This window comes from Hakea prostrata, chromosome 2, assembly GCF_041222555.1.
Source record: "Hakea prostrata isolate BN-2017 chromosome 2, UWA_Hpros_2, whole genome shotgun sequence".
Classification (NCBI taxonomy): Eukaryota; Viridiplantae; Streptophyta; class Magnoliopsida; order Proteales; family Proteaceae; genus Hakea; species Hakea prostrata.
This window is the reverse complement of record NC_142601.1, coordinates 69,030,243-69,057,992: the sequence shown is the minus strand read 5'-3', so window position 1 is coordinate 69,057,992 and position 27,750 is coordinate 69,030,243. Positions and strand designations below refer to the sequence as shown.

Below are 27,750 nucleotides of genomic sequence, written 5' to 3'. Positions count from 1 at the left end.
GCCCAGCCCATTATCGTGATTACCTGAATCTTCCTCGGTGCAATGATAAAACACGAAAAAAGCATCTGCATGGACTCGAAATTGATAACTGAATTATGTCCGTTCATTTGAAATCAATGGTTTTGGCAGAGATACTAATCCAACGGTTTTAATGCGGCGGTACTCGTAATGTATTAGATATTTCGCGCCTTCGCGGAGCAATAACATTATACTTCTATACATAAGGTTTACATGTATACAAGTATAATTTGCGAAACCACGATAATTTGCTCAACTTCTTCACCGAAACAACTCTGCGTTAGAGCAGAAACGAAAATGAGCATGGAGAGATTGCAGAGGATTTTCTCTGGTGCTAGTGGAATGGGGCATCCTCCACCTGATGCTCCCCTCCTTGACTCCTCGGAACAGGTTTACATATCATCTCTTGCCCTCCTCAAGATGCTCAAGCATGGTATGGAAGTTCTTCTTTTTCTTTATTTTATCGATTTATCGACAGTATTAGGTCTGTGATTTTTTTTTAATAATAATAATGCCTGAGTTAGGGTTTTCTGTCGATCGTTTCGATGAAAATTGGACTTTGTGTAAATATGTAGATGTTTACTTTTGAATCCTTTGGCATTGTTCGTTTTGTGACATGGGTATTATCCAGAACTAGGGTTTTTGGGTGTTTTTGACAGCATGTTGGTATTAGACCTAGGTTGTATCGTGTTGTAAGATTCCAAGATAGTTGAGAAATTTTTGTTGACAATATGACAGGGAGAGCTGGAGTTCCCATGGAAGTCATGGGGTTAATGCTCGGAGAGTTTGTCGACGAGTATACTGTCCGTGTTGTGGATGTCTTTGCGATGCCGCAGAGCGGAACTGGTGTCAGTGTCGAGGCGGTTGATCATGTTTTCCAAACCAACATGCTAGATATGCTCAAGCAGACTGGAAGGTAATTACTCTGTGGATTCGTTCTTCAGCCATTGAGTTTTCTGCTTGAAAAACTATGTGCATGTTTACTTTTATATTGTTATCTCTTTGATCAAGTATATCTGAACTTGCTAAGAGAAAGAATTTACCAAATAGGAAGAGTTGATTACCAACCTTCCTAACTGGGAAAATGGATTTCTATTATACTCCGTTTCCATATTTTATTTGGTGCTTTCCTTACTTCTAAGAGATTCCTTACTTGAATAATTGAGTTTGCATCATCTTCCGATAGCACTTATAGTTTTCCATCTGCATTTTCTTTCAGAATCTTTTCATTTTTAGGAATTACTAAGTATTGCAAACAGGACCATTGGATATTGGCAGAACATGGTGTTATATAAATATATTGGAGCTCCCTGTAACTATGTTGTTATTCAAGAGAATGCTAGAATAAATTTGATGGTCCTTATTCCTTAATGATTGGTTACATGCTTATTTGCAGAAATGTGATCGTAAGGAGATAAAAAGAATATTCCTAACTTTGTCGTACTTAAAATTTTTATCCTACGTAATGTTTAAATTAAACAAATTAGAAAGTTAAGAGACGTAGACTGGTTGTCGCTATTTTGCTGTGGTCAGCTTGTCAACCTAAACGAACTTTTTACATGGTTGTCTTGTTCGGATCAGGTGGTTGCCTCTCAGCTGAGGTTTGTCAGGCTCTGTTTTTTCCTCTCTATGTGTTATTTTTGCATCAGATGATGCCTATGTCTTAACGGAGTGCAGTAATGCCTTCTACTCTTACCTATATTTGACAATTTTGATGTGAAAGTGCTAAGTACTACCGGAACAGTGTTTGAGGATTAAAATAATGATTCATAGTTGTTACCATTGACGTTGTCATCAACGAGGCACTAGTTCTGACGGTGGCTGTGTTTTTTTGTGGGATTGCTTTTCTTACTAAGACATTCCCATAGTGTTGGTTTATTTATGTTTCTGTAAGGCTTTTTACTAGGGTCAGGAATAATTGATCATTTGAACTACCAGGTTCCTAATGAAGATCTCACTGTTTGCAAATAAATGTTTTAATCTGAGTCTGATTTCTCATTATTTCTTGCACAATTTGCAGACCAGAGATGGTTGTGGGCTGGTACCATTCACATCCAGGTTTTGGCTGCTGGCTTTCTGGGGTAGACATAAACACCCAGCAGGTATTGCTCTAATAGCTCAAGTTCTGTTCTTTTATCATTGGATAATATTTCTGACCTTATTTTGAAATTGGAAAACTTCCTTAGAATCTATGCTTTGTGATAATGATAATTTGCTGTTACTCTTGCCCTTCCCACTAAAAGGATTTTAGTGAATAAGCTATTGTTCAGAGATAATGTGTCGATGTGAGAGCATTAGTGTTGTGACTAATGTAGAAATATTTTAAGTAAGAACCACACTACAATTTGATTGGAAAAAGTGGTAGAAGATGAATAGGGGTTGTACGTTCTCAGTTCTGGGTTTTTTGCCCAATGCTGTCTCATCTGTTGAATAGGGGGTTTCTCCTATAACTGATTGAAAGCAGTGGCTGCAAAACTCTGAATAATTCATTGTCAATCTCTTACATAGGCTTTGTACTTGATGACTTTTGCTTTGCTTACAAAAATAGATGGTAAAAAATAGCAACCAATAAAACTTAGCAACTAGTTGGAATTAGAAACTGCCAAGGCCTTCTAATCCAGCCTTTATACATTCAAATGATAACCAAATTAGAAACTAGGCTGCTAAGAGTTTGACTGGTCAAAGACCAACTTTATTAATAAACTTTATAGGTCTTTTTTGGGTCTTCTAGAAGCTGTGCTCGGCTGCATTGATCTGGTCTCGCTAGTATGGCTCGAGCTGGTCCAGTCCTGGGCCATTAGGAACCTGGGTCTATGCGCCAGTGGCCGCTGGACCAATTTGGTTTTTCTTATTTCTTTTGTGGTGCTGGGCCTCATGGCCAATCATAGGATCTACATCATTGAGGGACTCTAAGTTTTCTTTTGGACTACTCTTAAGACACTGAAAAGTGTTGCAGGATTTCATCTTTGCCTATCATGCAGTCTATTGGTAAGTATCCAAATTTATTTAGTTAAATGGATCTTGTTTAAAGAGAGGGCCTTTACATAATGGATTGGTCAGGAATTTGTGGCATGAAGCACTATGGCCTTAAGGGTGGGTTTTCTCTTATCGTGCAGTCTATTATTTAGTCAAACGAGTTGAACTCTCTTGGATATGATATGGTGCCTGCTCCAATTAGTGAAAGTAAATTTAGCATTCCATTGAAAAAAAACCTAGTGCTCCCCCCCCCCCCCCAAAAAAAAAAAAAAAAAAAAGAAGAAGAAGAAGGAAAAGAAATAAATGCTGACCCCATTAAGGACTAGTGTTAAGGTACAAGAAGGTGGCCATTTCTGTCCACCTCCCTTCTCTCAGAGTCTCAGGCTGGATGGCCTTGTCTGTTCTGACATTCAATTGCATGGACTTCAGTTATTCATTTCTTTTTCTGCTCAATGAGTTTTAAATCATCAATCAAAATTCAAAAACAACTGTTGCAAGTTGCAACATAACTGTTAACAACAGATTTGCGTATCAGAATGTAGACATTTGCCAATGAAAGAAAGCAGCTGATCAGTTCTCAACTTTACATTCTAATTCTTAGCAATGTTGTATAATGTAATCTGAGGATCCAAGATATAATGCAAACTATCTTCTTTGTTTAGTCTACCCAAAGATCAACCAGGACCCAAAAAAGATAATAACTTCTTCATTATCAATCATGGTTGGCATGTTAGCCTTATTAGGTCTTTCTGTCATTCTAGGATTCCGGGGTTTCTTTTTTGGGAGGCTGGGGAGGAGATTATACCAGCTATGATTTTTGTTATGTGATCTTTTCCTCTTGACATCCATTGTGTTTCCCTCTTTGGGGGCCTTCAACCCTCCTTTCTTGTGCCAGAAGTAAAAGAAGCTTCAAGGAGGTTGAAAAGGCAAGTCATTGGGTCCAGATGAACTCTAGTAGACGTGTGAAAGAGCCTAGTTGACCAAGTTGTTTAATAAGATCATGAGCGCATGTTTAATAAAAAGTTTTAAGGAGGATGGAAGTAGCCGAGGCATCTGTGGTTTATTTGGTTAACCAAGCTTTTTTATAAGATTATGAGTCCAAGGAGCAGAAGCATTTTGGTTCTGATTTATAAAAATTGAGGTCCGCAATAGCTGTAGACGCATAAAACTAACGAATAATTCTATTAACTTGTGGGAGAGTGTGGCTGAAGCTTGCCTGAGACAAGTAATTACTATATTGAAGTACCAGTTTGGTTTTATGCTGGAATGTTCCAGGAAGAAGCTTTATAATTAGGAGATTTGTGAAAAGTTTTAAAGATTGCAAGTAGGATCTCCATGTGGTCTTTAGAAATTTGCAAGTACTAGCCTACTAGGGAAGAGAGGCTTTTCATGGATGTTATAATGTCGTGGTAACTAGCATAAGAACCACGGGGGTTATCAATGATCAAGAAGTGATTATTTTTGTGTGCTTATCGCAGATGATTTTACTAGGAGCCTTCCAGATCAGGTACCCCTCCCCCTCCGCTGGCCACCTTTTATTGTTGCCTTTTGTCTCTTTTCGTTTTTCACTGTTGAAGTTGTAGACCAAGTTTTCTGATGTACATGAGGTTTTACCACAAGATCTTGAACAGAATCTTTATATTTTTCCTTTGGCTGATCTTGCCTTGTCTTACAGAGCTTTGAAGCTCTAAATCAAAGAGCCGTTGCAGTTGTAGTGGATCCAATTCAGAGTGTTAAAGGGAAGGTGGTCATAGATGCCTTTCGCTTGATCAACCCACAGACCATGATGCTTGGCCAAGAACCCCGTCAGACAACTTCCAATCTTGGGCATCTAAACAAGCCTTCAATTCAGGTGAGGGTTTGACTGGCAACATACAACATGGTGTCTACTCTTTCTTTGTACATTATTGTCTTCACTTTACTCATTCTGTGGTATACATATCAGGCCTTGATCCATGGGTTGAACCGACATTACTACTCAATTGCTATTAACTATAGGAAGAATGAATTTGAAGAAAAAATGTTACTGAACCTACACAAAAAGAAATGGACCGATGGCTTGACATTGCGACGGTTTGATGAACACTCCAACACCAATGAAGAGACTGTGCAGGTACTTCTGGAGTTAGATTTATTTTTAAAGTTATAATATATCTTTTCCAGAATATTCTTTGATTTTATAAAGAATTTGGTCAATAAAAATTTTCAGGTTCTTCTGTGTTACTTTTGAAGCTCTGTTATTTATCCTGCCTGCATTTTGAAACTGTAACCTTTTGATTTCTTGAAAATTATACTTCAGTCCTCCTCTCAGTCAGAAACTGATTTTGTTAGTTGTGCTGTGATCAGGAAATGCTGAACCTGGCCATTAAGTACAACAAGGCGGTTCAAGAAGAGGATGAACTGCCTCCTGAGAAGCTTGCCATTGCAAATGTAGGCAGACAGGATGCCAAGAAGCACTTGGAAGAGCATGTGTCGAACTTGATGTCATCAAATATAGTCCAGACTTTGGGGACCATGCTAGATACAGTTGTTTTCTAAGAGAGCAGATCTGTATGCTGGATAGCTTTAGTGCTTCTGCTTCGATCTGTGCCTGGAGATGCTTTCTAGAGTTGTAGAAAACAATTGATTGAATGATACGGGTTGTTTGGTTTCAGCATGCAACTCATTATGTACTGTTCAGACTAGGAGATTATTTGGGACCCCCATACATTTATTCAACAGGTTCCCGAAATTGTAGATTCATTTTTATTCTGTTCTGATTGTTTCTGAGGAAAAAAAAAATTACCATTTCCTAGTTTCTCCACTCTTCATGGTTGAATCTCTGTGCGATTGGAAGCAGTAGAGGAACAATGAGCCCACAATGCAAAATCTTGTACTTGCATAGAGCACCCCTGCAGGACCTGATTCTCATTCTAATTTTGATTTCAGTAGTTAGTATTTGAGCCTAATTTTGTATGTTAATGTGAAAATTTAACTTGGAGCTCAACTACCAGGGAATTAGATAGGCATCCGTGCAAGATACATGGCAGATCAAAGCTGCTATTTGTAAAAATTACGTATTCCCTCAGCCGTTTATTTTTGTATTAAACGACTTGTTAACCTAATTAAATTATCGACTTATCCAGCGTGAAAGGGTGGAATCCGAATCATCACCCCGTCAGGGGAGCACCCAGATGGCTTTACCACCACAAATTCCCATCACCCAACCCCTGGGTCCCTGTATTTATGGTGGTACAGTCGTTGGGAGCACAGAGTGCTAGTTAGCTGATCCGGACTCGAATGGGTGCTATAAACAAGATACGTGGCAAAACCTCAGAAGTGACTGGAGCACAGAGTGCTAGTTAGCTGATCCGGACTCGAATGGGTGCTATAAACAAGATACGTGGCAAAACCTCAGAAGTGACTTTATATTTTTTGAATTTGAGTTCACGTTAAGCATCTTTGATGACTTTATGGATTACAGATTCCTTCATTATTTTTTTAATTTATTTTTCATTTCAGTAAACCATCGATTCCTTAAGTGCACTGTGCACCCCACGTACGAAAGCTCTTAATCTGAGTATTACCTTAATTAAGTTCTTAACCCAGAAAAACTTGTTGCTTAATAAAAACACTAGCATTGAATGCTCCATGTTAAGAAATTTCGATTAAGGTGAGCTTTTTACCTGGAGAAAAGGAGACAATTCTTTACTCTTCTTCTGGCTTTTCCTCTTTTTTCTTCCGGTTTCCTCTATTAAAATTCGTGTTTGGTCAGTCCTTTCCGGTCCAACGATTTTTGGTCAAGGTCTCGGCGTCTCGCATTTGCATTCCGTTTTCTCGGACAGGATATAAATAGTAGGACCCACTCTGCTTTTACTCATGCAGAGATCCTCTGTTGGGTAACTTGGGTTGAAGCGAAGAAACCGATTTCATTCATTCTTTCTCTCTCTCTCTCTCTCTCTCTCTCTCTCTCTCTCTCTCTCTCGTTCAGTTCGTCTCTGTTTCTCTACAGTTGATTCATGGCGACGAAGCTGTCAAGCCTTTACGTTGGGAATGGTTGGCGTGGTTTTAGTTCTTCTAATCACTCCAATACATGGCTGCCTGCAACTCATGTCCGCTTCTTGCCAATGTCTTGGAAGAATCGTTCGTGGACCTTCAGGTTCTTACTTTCTTTACTGTATCTAACTTCCTTTATTTTTTATTAACTTTGTTGTTCTTCAGTTTCCTCGACTCTAGAAATGATGCTTTCTTCTGTTTGGTAATTGCGTTCGAAATCATGCGGTATAACTCACATGCTGATTTAGCGTTATATCTTTCTATATTCTTATTCCATTCATCGTTTTCTCTTTCTCTCGGCATGGTTTAACTTGCATTTTCTAATCGACTATGGCCTCCGCCGCACAAGTCTATTCTTATTGTATATGTTAGGAATTTCTTGCTTGAAAGATGATTGGGTTCTTGATAGAATTTTATTTCGGTAAATATGTTTGGGTTCTTGATAGGGTTTTCTTTCTGTCTGTGCGAGAAATGATTTCCTAATCCCTTTCAGTATAGAATATAAGTGAGCTATTCTGGATTCTCTCTTCTAATCTTGCATGATTTTGTGTCAGCTAATTAGAAAAAGGTTTGAAATATTAAATAGACATCCATATGTATTTCTTTGATAAGAATCTTGGAATTCTGCTTAGCTACTCAGAACTCCTAGAGAAACTATTGGCAATTTGGAATGGGAAGAAGGAAAAGGCATCAGAACTCTAAAAGAAAAGTCCTCCGTAATCTTTCTAATAAACCATGCAGGTGTCCTTCCATATTTGAGAAACTTTAAATGAAGAATGTGATATCTGAGCTATTTGTTCTGCTATGGCACAACTCTTGATTTGTTGTTATCTTCCTAACTGTCAAAGAGCTATGGTTTCATTACGTTTATATCATTCTTTTTGAATTGAGGGAGTGGGTGAATCTAATTTGTAAGTCTGAAAAGTTTAACGACTTATAAAGTATGGACAGAAATTACTTTTGCATAGTGGCTCTTTATGGGTTGCAAAACATGGAAAGTCACCTTAAAGCTCTTTTCTACACTCCACTTTTTTCTATGTATTTTCTTTATATTTTTAGTTACTTCCTAGAAGTGCATTTGTTAAATACAAGTGACTGGACCAGATATTGATGGATGAGTTTTGGTTTTGTTGAATGTAATTGGTTCTAGTTTCTTAAGCATAAAGTGATAAAGCAGCCATTCAATTGCTGGAAGTAAATTTACTTTTCGGTAAGACATGTTAAAATGCTGATGTTCCTGTCTATGCTGAAATGTGAGTGGAGATAGAAATCTTCATTCTTCTACCATCATGTAATTATTGAATTTGCAACACTCTTTAAATTGTTTTGTTCATTAAGTTGACAATGTATTATCATTTTTTCAGTTCCCAACGTAAGAGACAGCAGGTAACGGAATTCTCTCCTGAGCTGCCTCCAATGAATGAAAAATTCCAGACAAGTGATGATGAGTATGGTGAAGTACAAAGTGCTACTTCAGATGCCATTAAAAGTTTACCTGAGGCAGCCATGTCAACCAGTCCTGAAGTTGATACGGTGTCTACTCTTGAAAATACTGAGACTAATTTTGACAGTTCAACTTCTGTGAATGAAAAATCTATGGTATTCTTCTTCAGAAAAATATCTGTTTTCTGATATATAAAGCCTATTGTTTTGATGACTCAATCAATTCTTTCATTTGTTTCATTATCATAACTCAAGCTTATGGAGAGTCTACCCAATAAGAGAGGTTGAATGGATATGGGAACTGCATGGGAACTACTTGAACTTGTTAAGTTTACTCTTAAAAAATAAATGCTGCATGACTGGCTGTCAACCAGTCCCAAAAACATTTTTTGTGAGGAAAAAAGCATTGCATGGCAGAGTTAGTTGAATGACAAATCTGAGAAAACACCTTTCCTTGACTGGCTAGAGTCACTCATATGATTCGATGAAGGATGGCCATGGTTGGTGCTGTTAAGAGAAAGGAATGTTTAATGTGAACTGTATATTAATGTATATTAGGCTTGTGTTTTTCTGTACTTTGTCTGCTAATTTCTATGTTAAAGCACTGGATGTTATGACTTATGCCTCACTAGAAAGGAAGACATATGGGTCTGTTGCATCATGCCTGCACCACCTTTCGGGTCTTTCCTTCACCTGGATGCAATGTTCATTTTATGTATGACTTAACCTTTCTCACCAAAGAACTTCCCATGGTTGCTAATGCAGATTTAAGTGTTTTTTTACATATAATGAAAGCTCATTGAAACTTATTAAGTACTTTATGTTGATTTTTTTCTTGTAGTACTACATCGGATTCTTAAAAATCACCCTGTGCTACTTTTAATTGACTGGATCTTTCTCAGAGGCCTATCATTCAATTTCCCCTAGTTACCATATCATTGCCATTTTATTGTGCTAGTCAATCTGCTCCTCCTCTTATTTATGAATGGGATGGCTATAATAGGAACTGTGTTTTGTTGTCCTACAGGCAGAAAAAGCTGATGGTGGAGAGGAACTGTCAAATGTTAGGCTTGAGGATTTGATAGGCATGATGAAGAATGCTGAAAAAAGTAGGCAATTTCACCGTTTATCTCCAGTGACTTCTTTGCTGTGATTTTCTACTGTAGGTCCTTAGTTTTTATAGTTTTATTTCTACCATAGGTCCTTTGTACTCACTGAAGAACATAATTACCCCTACTGAATGCTTTTCAGATATCTTGCTTCTGAATCAAGCTCGGGTTCGTGCACTTGAAGATCTTGAAAATATTCTCAGTGAGAAAAAAGCTTTGAAAGGAAAGATCAACATGTTAGAAACGAGGTTGGCAGATACTGATGCAAGGATTAAAGACCTAGCTCAAGAAAAGGTACGAGTGGAAGTCCTTGAAGATCAGTTGGGGAAGTTAAAGAATGAGCTCAGAGGAAGAAGAGCAGCTGATGAAAGTGGCCAAGATGTATATGAGGACTTGGACCAGTTTTTGAAGGAAAGAGCATCTCTACCACATGATAATATTATAAATTCTCTAAGTGAAGTACAATCTATCAGCAAGGAGCTTACTTCATTAAGGACGGAAAATGTGTCCCTGAGGGAGGATATGCAAAAGCTTAAGCAAGAACTATGTAATACCATGGAAGCAGATGGACGTGTATTGTTGCTGGAGAAAGAGTGCTCTTCTTTGGAGGCTGCTTTGAAGGACTTGGAGGCTAAACTTATGGTTGCTCAGGAAGATGTTTCAAAACTTTCTTATTTGGAATTTGATTGTATGGACCTACGGGAGAAGCTGGGAGGTCTGCAGGGATTGTTCAATAAGGCAACCAAACAAGCAGATCAAGCAATTTCAGAATTACAGAAAAATCATGAACTCCGGAAGAAGGTTGATAGGATGGAAGAATCCCTACGAGAAGCAGATGCATTTCGAACATCATCGGATGAATTGCAACAAAATAATGAGCTTTTGCAAGAGAAGATTAGACATTTGGAAGAGTGCCTTGAAAGCTCTAACCTGGAGGTACATTCTTACATTGAGTTATACCAAAAATCACTGATGGAATTCCAAGATAGATTGGATAGTATAGAAGAACAAATCCAGGAAAGATCACAAGATGGACCTGTGGATGATATGCCATGGGAATTTTGGAGCCGGCTGTTACTTCTAATAGATGGTTGGTTTCTTGAGAAGAAAATATCATCCAGTAATGCGGATCTTTTGAGAGAAATGGTGTGGAAGAGAGATAGACGTATACATGCTGCATACTTGGCATGTGTGGACAAAAGTGAACATCAAATATTGTCTACATTCCTGAGAATATCATCATCAACAAGGTAATAATTATTTTATTAATTTTTCTTTTTTGCTTCTTAGCAGTGAAATATTTGTGTTAACTTCTTTGTATTGTTGATCACATAGTCCTGGATTGCATATCGTCCATATTGCAGCAGAAATGGCACCGATTGCAAAAGTAAGTTTGGATTTATTCTACTATTCTCTTGAATATGAATATAAATATTCTGAAATGGACATAAAGGGTGAGGCATCGTGTTTTCACCAAGGTAGTGAGGTCTGAAGTTGTAACCTCTGTTTGATTGACCTTTGTCTTATTTCCAAAACTTAAATAAGAAAAGGGTAAAAAGTTACTTGCACAATAAGTTGACCTGACTTATCTAGTGTCCTTTTCAATTGTTATTGTGCATGTGAAATGACATGGTTTACCCTCATATAAAGAAATTCGTAACACTCAAAGAGTCAAAGGGCAAAAACCTTACAATAGTGCTGCACCCAAATTCGGTGCCAATAAGATCCTCCATACATAAATGACTAATTCTATGATATTTATTTTTTCCTTACTTTTTTTAATTACTTTGACAAGCTAAGAATATCATCTAAGAACTTAGTCATCTAGTGGGATCTTTCAACCTCATAATGAGAGGTAAGAGGAGTTACGTGACTGATCATAGTATTTGGTATTCTATGGCAAGTTAAATTAGATAACAATCATCAAAAGCCAGGGAGAATTTATTGTGCAAGAAACCTAGAAGTGAGAATTTACATACTTTGAGGTTTGAAATTGATGGTAGAAGGTCTCTGTTAGAAACAAAAGAAACTTCCATACATATATTCGTAACTAGGCATATTGCTGCATGATTTTCTGATGTAGATCAAAAGCCCATACCTTATACCTACCCATAGCAACAAGCCTTAAAACCAGCCCAGCAGGGTTGTGGGATGGGATTGCTGAGAGGCTGTCTGGCCTGATGATGTGGTGAGCCTTTTGTTGGTTCAATGGGGCATCACATAAGGCAATCCTACTTGATGAAGAATAAAGATGACCAAATTTCTGTATAAACACTGTTCAGTTACAACCAATATTTATCTTGTTTGGAGATGCTTTGTAAAAGGTTTTGGGCCCCATCAAGTATAGAAAGGTTCTATCCTAAGCTGTCCTTTGTTTAGTTTCTATTTTTAGTATTAGAAAGTATATTTTATTTTACTGTTATGGAAACTCAGGTAGTTCCTACTTCAGGAGTCTCCATTTTGACATTTATAGGGTTCTTCTTATGGCTGCTTAGCCTTTATTAGTAGTTTGTATTTTCTTAAGTTTCTCTTTGTTGTAAGAGCTTTAGCCAAGCTATGAATTAGGTATTTTTAATCCAGTTGGACAAAAAACTTCATAGAAGTTGAATATTTCGCCTAGTAGCCTCAGTTATGGAGTAAAATCTGTGTTTAACAGCTGAGAAAGCTGTGGTTGAGAGACTCAGTCTGAGATAGCTCATCCCGTTATTCTCGTTCTTCTCTTATATTCCCTTTCTTTTCTTCTTATCCTTTTATGATGTTCTTTCATATGTTAAAGTATCTAATTTTGTCTTAATCACTGTATTACATCTGGTGGCAATCAATCTCCTGATTGTTTCCCAGGTTTGAAGTCTACTTTTGCAGTGCCTTCACCATGTAGAAGAATTTGAAAGAACTGTGTACTCGAGGCTCTGTTCCAATTGGACCATATTCTTCTCTGAATTTTGTGTTGCCGTAATTTTCTTTCAATGAACAAATGAAAAATTATGACACAGGCAGTTCTGCAAAGAATACATTTAAATTCTCCACATTGAATGTAACTGGTCTGAAGTACTATGTGAACAGGAAAATATCTAAGACATTTATTCTGCTCAACGTGATGCTTAGCTATCCAATTTAAGAGATAAGTTTTCGAAATAGATATGGTTGAGGACAAATTTCCTTTCTCACTTGCTCGCTCTCTGTATATAAGCAGAGCTTTATCTATTGGTTACAAAGCTGGGGGAGAAACATTTAACACTTTCAATATAGAATAAACTTCAGTACAGGATTTTTATATAAGCAGGAGCTTATATATTTGACTGGAAAACTGGGTACAGAAACATTTGACATTTTAAATGCAGAATGGGTTTTTTTATTTTTTTATATTTATTTATTTATTATTATTATTTTTAAATCGAGTATACCTTTGTGATATACATCATTCATGGAGTTGGGGTGTTTGCATCCTTTGACCATAGTTTAGCTTTCTCATGAACTATGTCAACAGAATGTAGTTGAGGGAGAAATTATGTGGATCAGTTTTGGCTGATCATGGTACATCACACAACCATGTAGTTGGAAATGCTTCATTAGTCTAGATTTTGCATGGACAAAATGTTCTGTGCTTGTTGTATTGAAGGATTTGCATCAAATTATCTTTCTTTAACCCCTATGGAAAAGAATGATAGATTAAAAGCTAAATTATTGACTTAGCATCCTTTTTCCCATCAAATGTTGACCTTGCTTTTTCTCTTTATCATTATTTCTCTTGTATATAATAAATATAGCATCTAGTGCTAATTTAATTTTACCCTTGGTGTTGAGTAGACTATATTTCTTTGTGATATGACATAATATATTGGATTTACATTTACATGCTACTAAATTACTGGACTGCTTCAAAGGTTGGTGGCTTGGGGGACGTTGTGGCTGGTTTAGGTAAAGCGCTTCAGCGTAAAGGACATGCTGTGGAAATCATTCTTCCAAAGTATGATTGCATGGAATATGATCGTATTGCTGACTTGAGGGTATGATATTTGTTTAATGAGGCTTAGAGATTATAAATATTAGTTTGTGATGTACTTACTTTTCTTAATGATTATGCTTATGCAGGCCTTAGATGTGGCTGTGGAGTCAAAATTTGATGGCCAATTATTCAAGAATAAAGTCTGGGTTGGAACTGTTGAAGGTTAAGAGAATGGGGGGGGGGGGGGGTGATGCATCAGGAAAGAAGAGGAAAAATGCTGACTTAAACTCTCTGTTTTTTGCAGGTTTGCCTGTCTACTTCATTGAGCCCCATCATCCAGCTAAGTTTTTCTGGAGGGGGCAATTCTATGGGGAGGGTGATGATTTCAAACGTTTTTCTTTCTTCAGCCGTGCAGCACTTGAGTTCCTCGTTCAAGCTGGCAAGAAGCCAGACATAATCCACTGCCATGATTGGCAGACAGCTTTTGTTGTACGGACAAGCAACTTTCAGATATTAATCATGGGTGTCATGTTTGTGGCTTTTTGTTTTTATCCTGGATGTTCTGAATGATGATTAGATCTTGCTTTTGCAGGCACCGCTTTATTGGGACTTACATTTTCATAAAAAACTTGGGTTAGCTAGAATATGCTTTACATGCCACAACTTTGAGTATCAAGGGCCGGCATCTGCCTCAGAGTTAGGATCCTGTGGCCTTGATGTTCACCGGCTAACCAGAGCAGATAGGATGCAGGATAACTCAGACCACAACAAAGTCAATCCTGTGAAGGTATTCATAAGTCATTGTTGTTGAGTACAGTGTCCTTTTTTTTTTGAGTTTTTTACATGCCACCCACTATTTTTGGGGTGAAACTAGTGACCTTCCACTATTATGCTGTAAATTACATGGCACCCACATGGAAAATTACAAGTTACCCAAAGTTAAGTTTTGCTGTTAAATGACTGATAAAATTACCTAAATGCCCGTAGCCTTATTTAAGTCATTTAAAATTCAAAATTCAAATTTCCCAAATGCCCTATGGGCAGTGAAATGACATAATTACCCCCATTTAATACTCCCATACCCAACCCCTAGATGGGAGAACCCATCTTCTACCTACACCTTGCTAGAAACCACCGACCACCGCCACCGCCGGAAACCACCCCACTTCCTCCCCCTGCCCGCGACCACCCCACCCCCATCTTTCAGTTTTTGAACTATGCAGTTTTTTTTTTTTTTTTTTGGGTAAAATGAACTTCCTAGTTGCATAGGTAACAAAGCCATGTTCTTCATTGACTTCTGTTACGAGGGACTTGTACCCTCTTTTGGTACAAAGATGGAGCTTCTAAGGGCTTAAGGATCTAAGTCTTCATGTGGTAGAGCAGTTGTAGTAAGGTTCCATGGGAGGAGAATTTGGTGTACGCCTGTGGGCTGGAGGGGTTCCCTAACATCCTCGAAATGCAAGTTACAACTTCTACCCAAAAAAATGAAAAGAGAAAAAAGAAATGCAAGTTACAACGAAATATGACTCTGGTTTGTCTTTTTGAGGACATCTTCACATGGTTGCCACTTGAGATCTTCACTCGAGTCTTGAGAAGGGGGTATCTGGATTCAAGGCAGTTTTTTCTACCCAAAATCCAAGATTTAGAGCATTTCAGAAGAAGAGTTCCAAAATACCGACCTTATGACCGTTTGTTTAGAAGGGTTGATGCGGTGGGAATATCTTCATTTCTGATTTATATTTCTGCAGCCCGTGTCTGATCCTATGCTTGCCTTTCTCTGTATCTGCTTGTTTGGAAATAGAAACCCTAGATCATGTTGTGCGTTTGACTTTGGTCGTGCAGAAAAAAATTCTCAGGCTCTAAGGTATCAATGTCTTTGAAACTCTCTCTCTCAACAATGTTGAGTTCGGTCTAGTTTGAGCTTTGTCTATCCGATGGTTGCGGAATTTTTCGGGCTCTAAGTCAAGCTCGAGTAAGGGGCAGGGGAGGGGGTGGGGGTGGTTTCCGGCAAGGTGTAGCTAGAAGATGGATGAAGGGATTCTTCTTCACCCACCTAAGGATTGGGTATGGGAGGGTATTACATGGGGGTAATTATGTCATTTGACTGCCCAGAGGGCATTTGGGTACTTTGAATTTCAAATTTTAAATGACTTAAATAAGAGTAAGGGCATTTAGGTAATTTTACCAGCCATTTAACAACAAGACTTAACTATGGGTAAATCGTAATTTTTCATATGGGTGTCATGTAATTTACAGCGTAATAGTGCGTGGTCACTAGTTTCACCCCAAAAATAGTGGGTGCCGCATAAATTTTTATTTTTTTTCTTTTTTAAGTGCTGTCTTTTATATATAAATATGTGATTCATTTTCAGGGTGCCATTGTGTTCTCTAACATTGTGACAACAGTATCACCTACCTATGCTAAGGAAGTACAGACTGCAGAGGTATGAATTATTTGTAGGTGATGCATACTATTCTATATGAATGCTAGTTACTTCTTCAAGCATTCGTTTTGTTTATGAATCATGGTATTGATAAAAAGGTTGTCGCTGACATGTATGACTGATTCTGCTGATATATTTCAACACCAAAAAGATCTTTGTTTCCTTGTTGGTGTGGTTCTTGGTAGGCTCAAAGAGCAGATATGTGCTGGACCACACTGTAGGGGTACGTGGAACATATTCACGTGAACATTGTTTTGGCATCTTTTTGGCCCTTCTAGAAGACCCTGATGGTTTGTTTGACTTGGTCCAGTCAGTCCAAGTGAGGCTGGTTCAATTCTACTCAGGTTCCACATTAAAAACTTTACATGGATAAGCCTAACCCCCTATGTCCACAGAACTATACCCTAACCAAAATTCTTATATTACCCAATAAATAACAATATTTTGACTGCTGCAACAGTTAATACTTCATCTTGCAATACAAGAGCAGGGGCTGCAAATTACAATTTACACTACCTCAACAGTAAATGCGCGGCAACACTTGTGGTGGTCCAGCTGCTGCACTGCCTTGCCACTGGCCCCTAGGAAGCAATTTCAAACCCGTGACCAAGCACTCAGCAAGAGAACGCTTGACCAATTCACCAAGTACGACATCCATGATATTAGTTTTACAATAAAAACCTAATTAAATCAAGTCTATCCTCACCAACCAATGACAAATATAATAATTGAAATTAGTGTCGATGCAACTTCAGTGATTCCTCTGTCGTTAGTTGATGACCACCTTCTTGGACAAGGTGTCACATTTTCACAGCAGATATGGCAGCAATACTCTTAAATTAACACATGGGCAGCACGATAGAGTCTCCAAATTAACCATTAATATCTAATATCAATAACAACTTTTGACAGTATGAGAATACTCTTCTACCCAGATGTGATAAGCCTAAGCCAAGACTAAGTATTATTCTAATACCTCAAGGCAGCACAAGCTTGATCATTCTGATCTCTTCATTTTCAGATATAGTAGAAATAATCCTAGTGTATCTTCTCTTCACAATCAACAGTAGATAGCCAAGTAAACTAAATCTCACATCTTCAATTTAGGTTTCCGTTTGAAGCAACTTAGTAGTAGGAATTTCTACCTTCTCCATGCTTCTTCAAGTTGAGATCATCATTAATGCATAAGAAAATATGCAAGGAGAGAAGGATGCAGCAGCAATGGGGGCACAAACATGCTGAATCATGTAAGCTCCATCCATAATAAACATTCACAGGAACATCAAAATTTGTTCATACATGGCTGATAACAAGAAGTGAACACTTGAAACAAATAGCAGACACCAAAGATTTGTCTTTGTGTTTACACTAATATAAGAGTAAATACTTGTTTACTGTATAAAGATGCAGTAGAGTAGAAAGCTGACAGGTATTGTAGGGTCTACTGTAAAAAAATTCAGGCACCATCTAATATGCCATGTGGCATATTGATAGGTCCACTTAGGAAAGAGTTTAGTGGACCCTTTGCAGAAAAGACATCGTCACAGGTATTGGATATGACTCACTACCTAATGTTCCAACAGACCAAACCAGGTGAAAGGAAGAAATATCTTTTCGATAGGTAATAAAACCATGAAAATTTGTGGAGTATCATTTTTTCCTTCTGTCATCATATGTTCACAGTAATAATCACTGCATATATGAGTTGATCAAGATCCGTTTCCGTTGGATCTTACAATGCCATTTGATATGGTTATTGGAAATATTCACTACCTGATATCCCTGCTGTCCAAACCAGGTGAAGGAAGAAATGTATTTCCAGTATTAGGAAATAAAACCTGTGGAGTATCATTTTTGCCTACATCATCATGTGGCCCCAGTAATTATCACAGCACACATGAGTTGATCAAGATGTGTGTTCTCTGGACTTTACAGTACCATGAGATATGGTTATTGGGAAGAATTCTACATCCAAAGTGAAATAAGTTGCATAATTGACTTGAGTATGTATAATTGTTGTCTTATTGGTTTATATGTTGTCAAAAAAATTAAAATCAATTGCCCTCTCAGGAATACTTCAAAATTTAAAAAATTTACTGGCACTCCAGACACTGGATTATTGATGTCTGAAGAAATAAGGGTAATATGTTGTATTCAAGCTATAGCACCTCCACTGTGTATCCATGCACCAGAAATTTACTGCAACTTGTCTAGAGGGTTCTTACTTCTAAGACTAAAAGGTTTGCTGTTTTAACCCCAAGTTCTTCTCTCATTCATTTTGAAGTTGAAAAATATGTTGCATGTTTCTATTCTCTAGGCTGATGCTTCCACATTTCCTTTATTTCCTCTAATGTAGTGTCTTCATACCCAATTAAGTGAGAAGAAATCTCCACAACACCTTAGGAGGTGTCAGAAAGGCAGTTATTTAATCACATCTGCAAAAACTTATAGAGTGGCAGCAATTCGGGATTTTCTCATTCTGTTGCAACTCCTTACGTACTTTCCTGAAAATTTCATGTTGGTTTCTGGAAGATTGTTTTTCTTCACAAATGAGCTTCGTCTCTAGTTATTTTTTCATGCTGCTGTTCTCAAATTCAAGTTCAGAATCTTCAGATAAGGTTTCAAGAAAAGAAATTCTATGGCCCACTCCTCAGATATTAAGGAAAGGGTGGGGTGAGGGAGGAGAGAGAGAAAGAGAAAAGAAGCATAAGAAAAAAATATTAAATGTACTTACTAAACTAATGTGGTATCTTAGAGATCTTGATAAAGTAACCTTAAGCACTGCACTAAGGCCCAATGTCCATGTAATGTAATAATTTGTATTATATAATACAGGGATGCCTTAGTTCTACCGGGATTCAGGACTCAATCCAAAGCCCTATCTGGCCCTCAGGCATGTTTGAGCAAGTCCAGGCTGGCAGGGTTTCTTTGACAAGCCTACTCCTTCTCTGAACCAGCAAGGGATACTTCAGTTCAATAAAATTTGCGTTACTAGTCTACATGAGACAAAATTGTGTTGATTAGCCTGATCCATTTTTTTAAAGGATCCATATGAAATAGTGTATTCCCTTGCGCCCTTTTTTCTTATTTCGCAACAGGACGATCATGCATTGTGTTCTGTTAAAGTGCTCTGGTGCAATTCATTATTACCATTTGTTGAATTTGTTGCTTTGTTCTTTTCTGATCATTTTTCCGCCTGTTTCAGGGAGGACATGGTCTGCATGCTACTTTAAGTTCTCACTCTAGAAAGTTTGTCGGAATTCTTAATGGGATCGACACTGATACTTGGGATCCTAAGACTGATACTTTTATTAAAGTTCAGTATAGTTCTGATTATCTTCAAGGGAAAGCTGAAAATAAAAAAGCTCTAAGAAAGGATCTAAAACTGTCCACTGCTGAAGCTAGACAGCCTCTGGTATTATAACCTTCAAACCCACAAATTTATCATGTACCGTAGTTGGCCTACTGTTATGCAAGATATCATTGTATGACACTGTTTATTCCAATTAGCTTCTTCTTCTAGTTTGTATCTGAAAATTCCCCCCAATTTTCTTATTAAATGTTTTCTTTGGTGAATTTTTATTTTTTCCTGCTGAAGCTAGACAGCCTCTGGTATTATAAACCTTGAAACCCATGGATTTGTCCTGTACCTTAGTTGGTGAGAAAGGATTTGCATGGAAGATCAGCGAATGGTTCCTTTCCCAAAATGGAGGAGAGGGATCTATTTTGCCACATGGACGGTCTCTTCCTGATAAAGGAGTGTGTTGATGGAATTGAGTGGAAGACCTAGTCATGTGATCTGTAGCCCCAGAGTCGATAATCTAGGAGTTGGACACAGTCAAAGCACAAAAGGGTAGATCAGAATTACCAAAGTGGGCTTGATGATTACCATTTAGTGAAAGTAGTAGAGACAGTTGTAGATGTAGTAGTGTTAGTGGGAATAGCTTGTAGTAACCAATGGGGAGCTCGCAGTTCATCATTGGAGAACTTGTCAGAAGAAGGTGCAGACTCAACTTCAATTTGATTGGCCCTATTTTTTCCCCTATTCTTTCCACAACCAGCCTTGTGTTTTGCTTCAAAGTCTAAATGCTTCTTCTGCAGTTCCCAACATCTTTCATTTGTATGCCATGGTTTACCATAGTGTTCACACTTGATAATTTCTTTTGGTGTCTTTTTACTAGTTTGAGTTTGGAGAGCTGACCTGTCAAGTGTAGAGGAAGGAAGCATTGCAGCATGATGACAATCTTTGGTGTGAACAAAGGCATATGGTCCCTCTAAAGAGGGAAAAGGGATCACAGGCTGAGAATCTATATTGAATAGGATAATACTCTAATTGAGTCCAACTAGGAAATCATATTCTTGGGTCTCATTCAATATGTTTGCAGTAGGCTGCAATGTCATCAACATTATTTGGCTGGAATGTGTTGTAATTGTCAATCTTCTGCCATAATGCACTGAGGATGTTGTAGTATTGAGAGAATGTCATCTCCTTCTGTTTGGTTTCATTAACTTGTTTACGGTGTTTATAGACTAGGACCCTATTTCCAACTTTACCATAAGTCTTCCGAGCAGCAGACCAAATACTAACTACAGTGTCTAATATTAGAAAAGTTTGATTTAATTCTGGTTTCATAGATCTAATTAGGAATTCCATTGCTAGAGAATCATGTGCAAGCCATCGATCCTGTGCTAATCCAGGGTTTTTCAGTTTCACATTAGTACCTGTAATATGTCCTAGAAGTCCTCAGCCAGTGATATTAATGTAGGCAGATCTTGGCCGCATTAAGAAGTTTGAACCATTTAGCATTGCAAGTGGAGAACCAAGGGGGCTCGTTGTCATTCTTATCATGACTTTCAGCTGTAGTAGATGTAGGTTCTGTTGTTGTAGTTGATTCTGATGTACTCATCTTCTTCACATCTTTAGGGTTCCAGATCTAGGAGTAAAAGGTAACAACTAGGGCAAAATTACAACCAGTTTAGGGTAAGCAACTGGGGGGGGGGGGGGAGAGAAAATTTACAACTTCCAATATATCTGAACAGATGCGTCCCTAAAAAGAAATCGCAGAAGGGGTAAAACACTACGGTACAGCAGAAAGAATCCTAGCTCTGCCGCTAGTTTAGTTCTCCGAAAGATGTAAAATTTTTTATATCGGGAGAACTGGTTCAGGCTGAACTGGTCCAGGTGTATTTTGTTTTAGACCATGAAAATAGAAGAAAGAGGGCAGCAATAGTGATCCATCAATTACTCTTTGGTTGTTCTAAAGTTAAAGAGTAAGACAAGGGCTGCAGCTACGGATCTATCTCCAAAAAAACTGGAACAACTTACTTGGTATTGATGGGGTTTAAGTGACTTCCAAATCTTCACATGAGTTGGAGAAGAACCAGGCAGCAGCAAGGAGCTAACTCAGAGAAGAACAACCAGCAATTGGGATTTGAGAAGACAGCCTGCGATCTAGGTTTGAGGAGGATCTTCACCAATATAATACAGCAGCATATCTTCAGTAAAGGAGATCGAAATTTGAACCTATCTCTGATACCATGTTGTTGATAGAGAGATAGTTGCTCTGAGAAAATTGAGTTTATTGATAGTCCCCATTGAGGAATTTATAGTTTACAATTTGAGTAAGTCCTACTTTCAGTAGGAAAAAGTGTAAATACAGGAAGGAAAAGAAACTGAAATAGGAAACAAACAAGGTAGAAAATAAATGAAGGAACAAAAACATAAAATAGGAGTTTAAAGAGAAGTCCTACTTTACTTAGGAAACTTCTCACATGATGAATAAATATCGTACAGTAATGGTATGACATACTTGTACTGTTTTGGTATTTGGGAGGATACTGGTATGAGGTAAATGTAATTTATACTGTACTGAACTAACACCCTAATATTATGTGACTGTACATCCTGAGACCAACCTTTGTGCTAATTCTAATGCAATCATAAGCCTTCTTCCTCCTAGGTTAATAAAAGTCAATCTGTTTCTCTTGGTTCTTTTTTCTCTCCTTCTCTTCTTTATCATTGGTTTTGGTTGTAGTATCTTATTTTTTTCATAGTTTCCAACTCAGAGAACATAATTGATTAATTTTTCTAGTTTCTCAGTTCTTATCTGAAGGAACCATCATACAGCACATCCTCTCGTGTTTTACCAGGCAAGCAACTTGTAATTCTCCTAATAAAATCTGTCATTTTCCAGCTCAGACTGCAAGACAACCTTCATCACTCAGTTCCTTATGCCTCTCTATCAGCTTTTGCCCTTTTCTTTGTTCCTTAAAACTCTCCAAAGCTACATCTATCATAATTGTGACCCTTTATGAAGTTACCCATCTATTATCCCTAACCCTAAGACCCTCTCTCTTTATGACAGTTGTATATAAATCCCTTATCTCGGTGCTTAGAAACACTGAATCAATCCCCTCTAGAATAAGTAAGTTCTACCATGATTCAGTGCGTATTATTTAACGAGGATACTCATAGAACTTGTTAACAGACTAACGTCAAAATTTGATTGCGCCTATTTTATGCCTAGGTTCACATGGTTTATCATAAATGAAATCATTTAATTGCCAATGTGTTTTTTGGTGTTCTTAATTTGATATTCTGATTGTTTTTGGAATAGGTTGCTTGCATAACTAGACTGGTAGCACAGAAAGGTGTACATCTTATCAGGCATGCAATATATAGGACAGTGGAGCTTGGAGGACAGTTTGTACTCTTGGGTTCAAGCCCCGTGCCACATATTCAAGTAATCTCTTTTCTCTTCCCCTTGTGTGCCTTAATCTGGTGTCTCACCTTGGAAAATCTGCTGTGATGTAACCTCAATTCATCTTCAGTTGTCTTTTCATGGTTGAAATTGTTGTTTTCTACCAGATCATGATGAATATTACCACAGAAACTGTCCTAAGGACTGACTGAATATGTTATGCAGTGCTTTACAGTGAGAAGCAGACTCAATGTTAAAATATCAGCACGTTACTGACTCATTAATGACTACATTAAAGTTAAAATATATAAAGGTATTCTCAAAAATATTGGATGGTATCATAAGCGGTAAATACAACTAAGATGACCAATTAGTTGCATCATGATGCAACAATTATGACTGAAAATTGTAATAGACCCATGTTGATTTGTAACTCAACTGATTAAGGGTCATTGCATTGTGAAAGTCTCACTTTCATAGGGTCAAGGAGGGGCAGGATAGAGTTTCAGCTATTTTCACGTAAAGTGGCTGCCCTTGGACTTACACTTCAGACTGGCACCCTCGACATTTATCATCACACATCACGCGAATCCCATGGTGAACCAAGGTCTGTTCATATGATATAAGGGATTTTTTAGTTGAAACATATTTACCTTCGGGGGAACTGAGATTGCTGATACCACCGGGAAGCTTTTGCTTGGTGCTTGCATCACCTGCATTTGGATTCCAAATCTAGATCTTGTGATCAGATTTGGAGATCTAGATTTGGAAAGCCATCAGTAAGGTGTACTCTTTCTAATCCTCACAAACCTAGGATAGTCCTCCTTAAGACATTCCTAGGACTGCTTAGTCTGGGCTCCCATCCCGCAGCCTCTTTTCTCCCCCTTTTGTGTACGCTTGGGGTGTTTATATTAATACATTTATTCACCAAAAAGAAAATATAATATCATAGCTTGTTTTAGCTTGGGACTCCATTGTTATGCTGCTGTATTTTCCCTGCACTTATGGGGCTTGATGACAGGGGAATGGGAAACACAATGAGGAGTCACCACCTAGGTTGAGGGCCTAGGACCCACAAAAGGGGGCTCAATCCCTGGTCAGGGGAAGGAACTGATTTACACGGTCTGGTCTGAGATTTGGGCAAGCAGTCACGTCTTGGAGGTGGGAAATTGTTGGGTACCCACTTTGCCTAACATAAGCCTGTCTTGTTTCTATATGCTGAAGTTTGAACAGCCCCCAAATTATGTATGTCCTAGACCTACATGCATGGCTATATTAGGTTAGTTATTGTGCACTACTACTGTACTACATCAAAAGGAGTTACACATTACCTTTGTACATGCTAGCTGACTAGATCTAATTCTATGTTAGCTACCCCAAATTATGCTCTATTTCTTCCATTCTATTGAAATAACTAGGGTATAAGATACTATACCTAAGGTCTATTCTGGATTAGGGTTTAAAGCAGAAAGGTTATTAGCTCCAAACATGGACACCTCCAAGATCAAGGGGAAAGAACCAGCTCTACCTCTCTTGCTCTCTCTCTCTCTCTCTCTCTCTGAAAGTCTTGACCACTTAGGGTACTTGGTACTTTTTGGACTCTTGAGGCTTTCAAGTGGCCTTTGATGCCTAAGGGATGAGTTTTGAGGAAAGCTTTGTACACCTTAAAAATGGGGAAGTGGTCAGCGCCTAAATGAAGAGGGTAAGGCCTCCCAAGGGCCAACAACAGATCATTCTTACCCAACTTAATGTGCTCAGCTATATGGGTCATGTAAGGGACAAAAAAATGAGGAAAAAATGGGAGCAAGGGAAGGGGCGCACAACGTCGAGAGGATTTCTAGGGCACACAATAGCACCACAACATCAAAGTCAACCAAATGGGTTGACGTGAATATTTGCTCTCCTCTCAGCTGTTTGAAGTCATTCCAGAACAAGCTCAGCATGTTTTTCTTTACTAATCTGGGAAAGAATAGCATTTTCCATATTTATACTGAGAATCAGATATTCGTAATTTCTCTTGTCAATCGGTTGTTTCATCTATCCGACTTTGCCTGACATAGCAAATTATTTACTTTTGTAGAGGGAATTTGAGGCTATTGCAAATCATTTTCAGAATAACCCTAATGCTCAGTTGATACTTAAGTATGATGAGGCTCTGTCGCATGCCATTTATGCTGCATCTGACATGTTCATCATTCCTTCTATCTTTGAGCCATGTGGTCTTACACAGGTATGATCGTTATACTCTTAAACCCATGCAGCAAACTTAAGTCATGCATTGCTGTCAAACTATTTATAGTGCCTCTTGAGATATCCCTTCTGGTTGAGAATTAAGGAAGCACTTTAGGTGGCCCCATCTCCTTTCTGTGCATGCATTTCAATATGCAAATTGGGTTTTTCTGCTAAAAGATTTTTGCATTTGCTACATTTCAATTATCTACAGATGATAGCAATGAGGTATGGTTCCGTACCTATTGTACGGAAAACAGGGGGTTTAAATGACAGGTATGCTATTCACCTCTTTACTCTGATCTCATGCTTTACTTTGTTTCTGAGATGGAAATAAAGTTTCTGTGAAAAATCTGTGTAGCGTTTTTGATGTTGATGATGACAAAGTTCCACCGCAGTTCCGCAATGGGTTTACATTCTTGACACCTGATGAGCAGGTAATTGTTGTTAACATGTTAGAGTTGGAATTGTTCTTCACTTATTTGGCACCAATATTTATAATTTATCTAAGGCTTCTGTATAAGCCATATGGAATACCATGATTTGGTTTCGATTTTACAAGGTATTAATCTCCTAGAATGGAGTTAGAAGTGGGTTACTTCGGTTGTTGCAATGTCTGCTGAATTCGTGACTTGAGATTGACTGTTTTGAATTATTACCATACATAATAATGCTATTCAAATATTTCATTTCATTCCATTCAGGAGTCTGACATGCAATTGTTTAAACTCTCGTAGGGTGTAAATAAGGCCTTGGAACGTGCATTTGACAATTACACGAAAAACAGTAAGATGTGGCAGCAGCTTGTTCAGAAGAACATGAAAACAGATTTTAGTTGGAAGTCATCTGCCTCACAGTATGAAGAACTTTACAGAAAGGCTGTCATCAGGGCCAGGGATGATATGAGGGAAACACATACCTAAACCATTGTTTTGTTCGTTCGTTGCATGATTTCTTTGGCTAATTCAACAGCAGATAACAGTCTAAGCTGATGCGGCCTTGCCATTTCTGGCTTACTTGTCCATCCCAGGAAGTTGGATTTGTGTGAATCTACCAAAGTTTTACTTGCCTTTAATGGCTGTGAATGGGAATTAGAAGATTTCATATCGGATATACCAAATGCTACACGATGAAGAGTTCTGAAGTTTTTGGTTTTATTGTATATAGGCACACTTGCGTCGGTTTCTTACTTGCCTTCCCAGTTGCATACACGGTAAAATCAGTCATGTAATTCTTTTGTTCATAACTAAATAGATAAAATTGTATAAATGTGAACCTCTTTCTTTAATGGGAATGCCAAAGAGGTAAGAGGCAAGTTTTGCGTTCGCATACTTGTAAGTTGTAACTCTGCTACGAAATTTTTGCAGTGTACGGAACTTACAAGTTCTAGACTATCATTGCAGTGGATATGTTTTTTGAAATTTCTCTCTCTCTCTCTCTCTCTCTCTCTCTCTCTCTCTGTGTCCCTCCCTCCCCTCTTCCTTCTTCAGTTCTTTGCTCTTTACCAATATTGAATGGTTTCAACCGATAGTAGCTCAGTAGCTCTGAAACTGCATTGATAAACTCTTCCACTCACATATTTTCCATTAGTTTGCAATATTAATTTACATGAGCTGATGAGCAACAACAAGCCGATTCCTAAACAATCTCGATACACAAATTATTGAAAGAAGGGTGCGTCTTCAATCCATTCACTTGCCAGGGACGAAGTTAGTGGCGTAGGCCCAAGCATTGTTGCTAACAGGGTCAGCAAGGTGATCAGCCAGGTTCTCCAAAGGTCCCTTGCCTGTAACAATGGCCTGAACAAAGAACCCAAACATGGAGAACATGGCCAACCTGCCATTCTTGATCTCCTTCACCTTCAACTCAGCGAAAGCTTCAGGATCATCAGCCAGACCAAGCGGGTCGAAGCTGCCACCAGGGTAGAGTGGGTCAGTGACTTCACCAAGAGGTCCACCTGCAATACGGTAGCCCTCAACAGCTCCCATCAAGATAACCTGTGTGGCCCAGATGGCCAGAATGCTCTGTGCATGGATCAAGCTTGGGTTGCCCAAGTAATCCAATCCACCCTCGGAGAAGATCTGTGCACCAGCCTTGAACCAAACGGCCTCACCAAACTTAACTCCATTGCGTGCAAGGAGCTCAGGAAAGACACAGCCAAGGGCTCCAAGCATGGCCCATCTGCAGTGGATGACCTCAAGCTCTCTGTTCTTGGCAAAGGTCTCAGGATCAGCTGAGAGACCGGCGGTGTCCCAACCGTAATCGCCAGGGAATTCACCAGTGAGGTAGGATGGTGGCTCACCGGAGAAGGGACCCAAGTACTTGACACGGTCAGGGCCGTACCATGGGCTGCCAGAAGAGACTGGCTTTGGCTTGGCTGCGGTCTTTCTCATGGTGATCCTCCCTTCACCGAAAAGCTCAGAGGCAGATCTGCCGAGCTGTACAGCCTTTCCGGCTAGAGAAGGAGAAGAAAGAGCCATTGTGGAAGTTGCCATGATGACTGATAGATGGTGTGAACTCTGAAAACAGAGCAAGTAGAAGGAGACTCGTATTGTCTGGTGGAAGAGTGTTCCTGGGTTGCTATTAATAGGGAGCTGACAGTAGAGACTAGAGATTGAGCCCCTTATCTTATGACGATCTCTCACTCTCTTCCCATTGGATGGAGATTGGAGAAACTGGGTTTTAAGGTTTTGTTTTGAGCCATCACAGGTGGCATTCACAAAGCCACTAGTTACTTCTTTGGATTCACTGTCTAAATCCAATGGATCTTAGCGCTCCACGTTATAGATTGGACTTTGTGGCTCAGAGTTAACGAGCAGGTTATGGCTTCATCATCCTTGGAATGACAG

General features: G+C 38.6%; 3 protein-coding genes across 4 annotated transcripts; 2 read left to right on the top strand and 1 right to left on the bottom strand.

The window, feature by feature from the left end:
• Positions 1 to 241: 241 nt before the first annotated feature.
• Positions 242 to 5,898, top strand: LOC149026069 (26S proteasome non-ATPase regulatory subunit 14 homolog). The gene is made up of 6 exons (XM_089146303.1): positions 242 to 451; positions 757 to 934; positions 2,039 to 2,120; positions 4,670 to 4,846; positions 4,940 to 5,107; positions 5,341 to 5,898. The coding sequence occupies exons 1-6, from the start codon at positions 316 to 318 to the stop codon at positions 5,530 to 5,532; spliced, it is 933 nt and encodes a 310-aa protein (XP_089002429.1). The 5' UTR covers positions 242 to 315; the 3' UTR covers positions 5,533 to 5,898.
• A 978-nt stretch (positions 5,899 to 6,876) lies between these two features.
• Positions 6,877 to 26,355, top strand: LOC149026068 (putative starch synthase 4, chloroplastic/amyloplastic). Of its 2 annotated transcripts, none has more exons than XM_089146301.1 (16): positions 6,877 to 7,132; positions 8,394 to 8,628; positions 9,500 to 9,581; positions 9,724 to 10,831; positions 10,917 to 10,968; positions 13,466 to 13,588; positions 13,674 to 13,749; positions 13,832 to 14,016; positions 14,120 to 14,314; positions 15,900 to 15,971; positions 19,177 to 19,386; positions 22,589 to 22,714; positions 24,753 to 24,902; positions 25,116 to 25,177; positions 25,263 to 25,338; positions 25,639 to 26,355. In XM_089146301.1, the coding sequence occupies exons 1-16, from the start codon at positions 6,993 to 6,995 to the stop codon at positions 25,822 to 25,824; spliced, it is 3,078 nt and encodes a 1,025-aa protein (XP_089002427.1). In that variant the 5' UTR covers positions 6,877 to 6,992; the 3' UTR covers positions 25,825 to 26,355. The 2 variants fall into 2 exon arrangements, with proteins under 2 accessions (XP_089002427.1, XP_089002425.1); XM_089146299.1 differs by having other exon boundaries at positions 14,105 to 14,314.
• Positions 26,356 to 26,452: 97 nt separating this feature from the next.
• LOC149026067 (chlorophyll a-b binding protein, chloroplastic-like) lies at positions 26,453 to 27,468 on the bottom strand. Its single transcript, XM_089146302.1, has one exon. It carries the CDS (start codon positions 27,394 to 27,396, stop codon positions 26,593 to 26,595), a length of 804 nt encoding a protein of 267 aa, XP_089002428.1. The 5' UTR covers positions 27,397 to 27,468; the 3' UTR covers positions 26,453 to 26,592.
• Between the last annotated feature and the right edge of the window lie 282 nt (positions 27,469 to 27,750).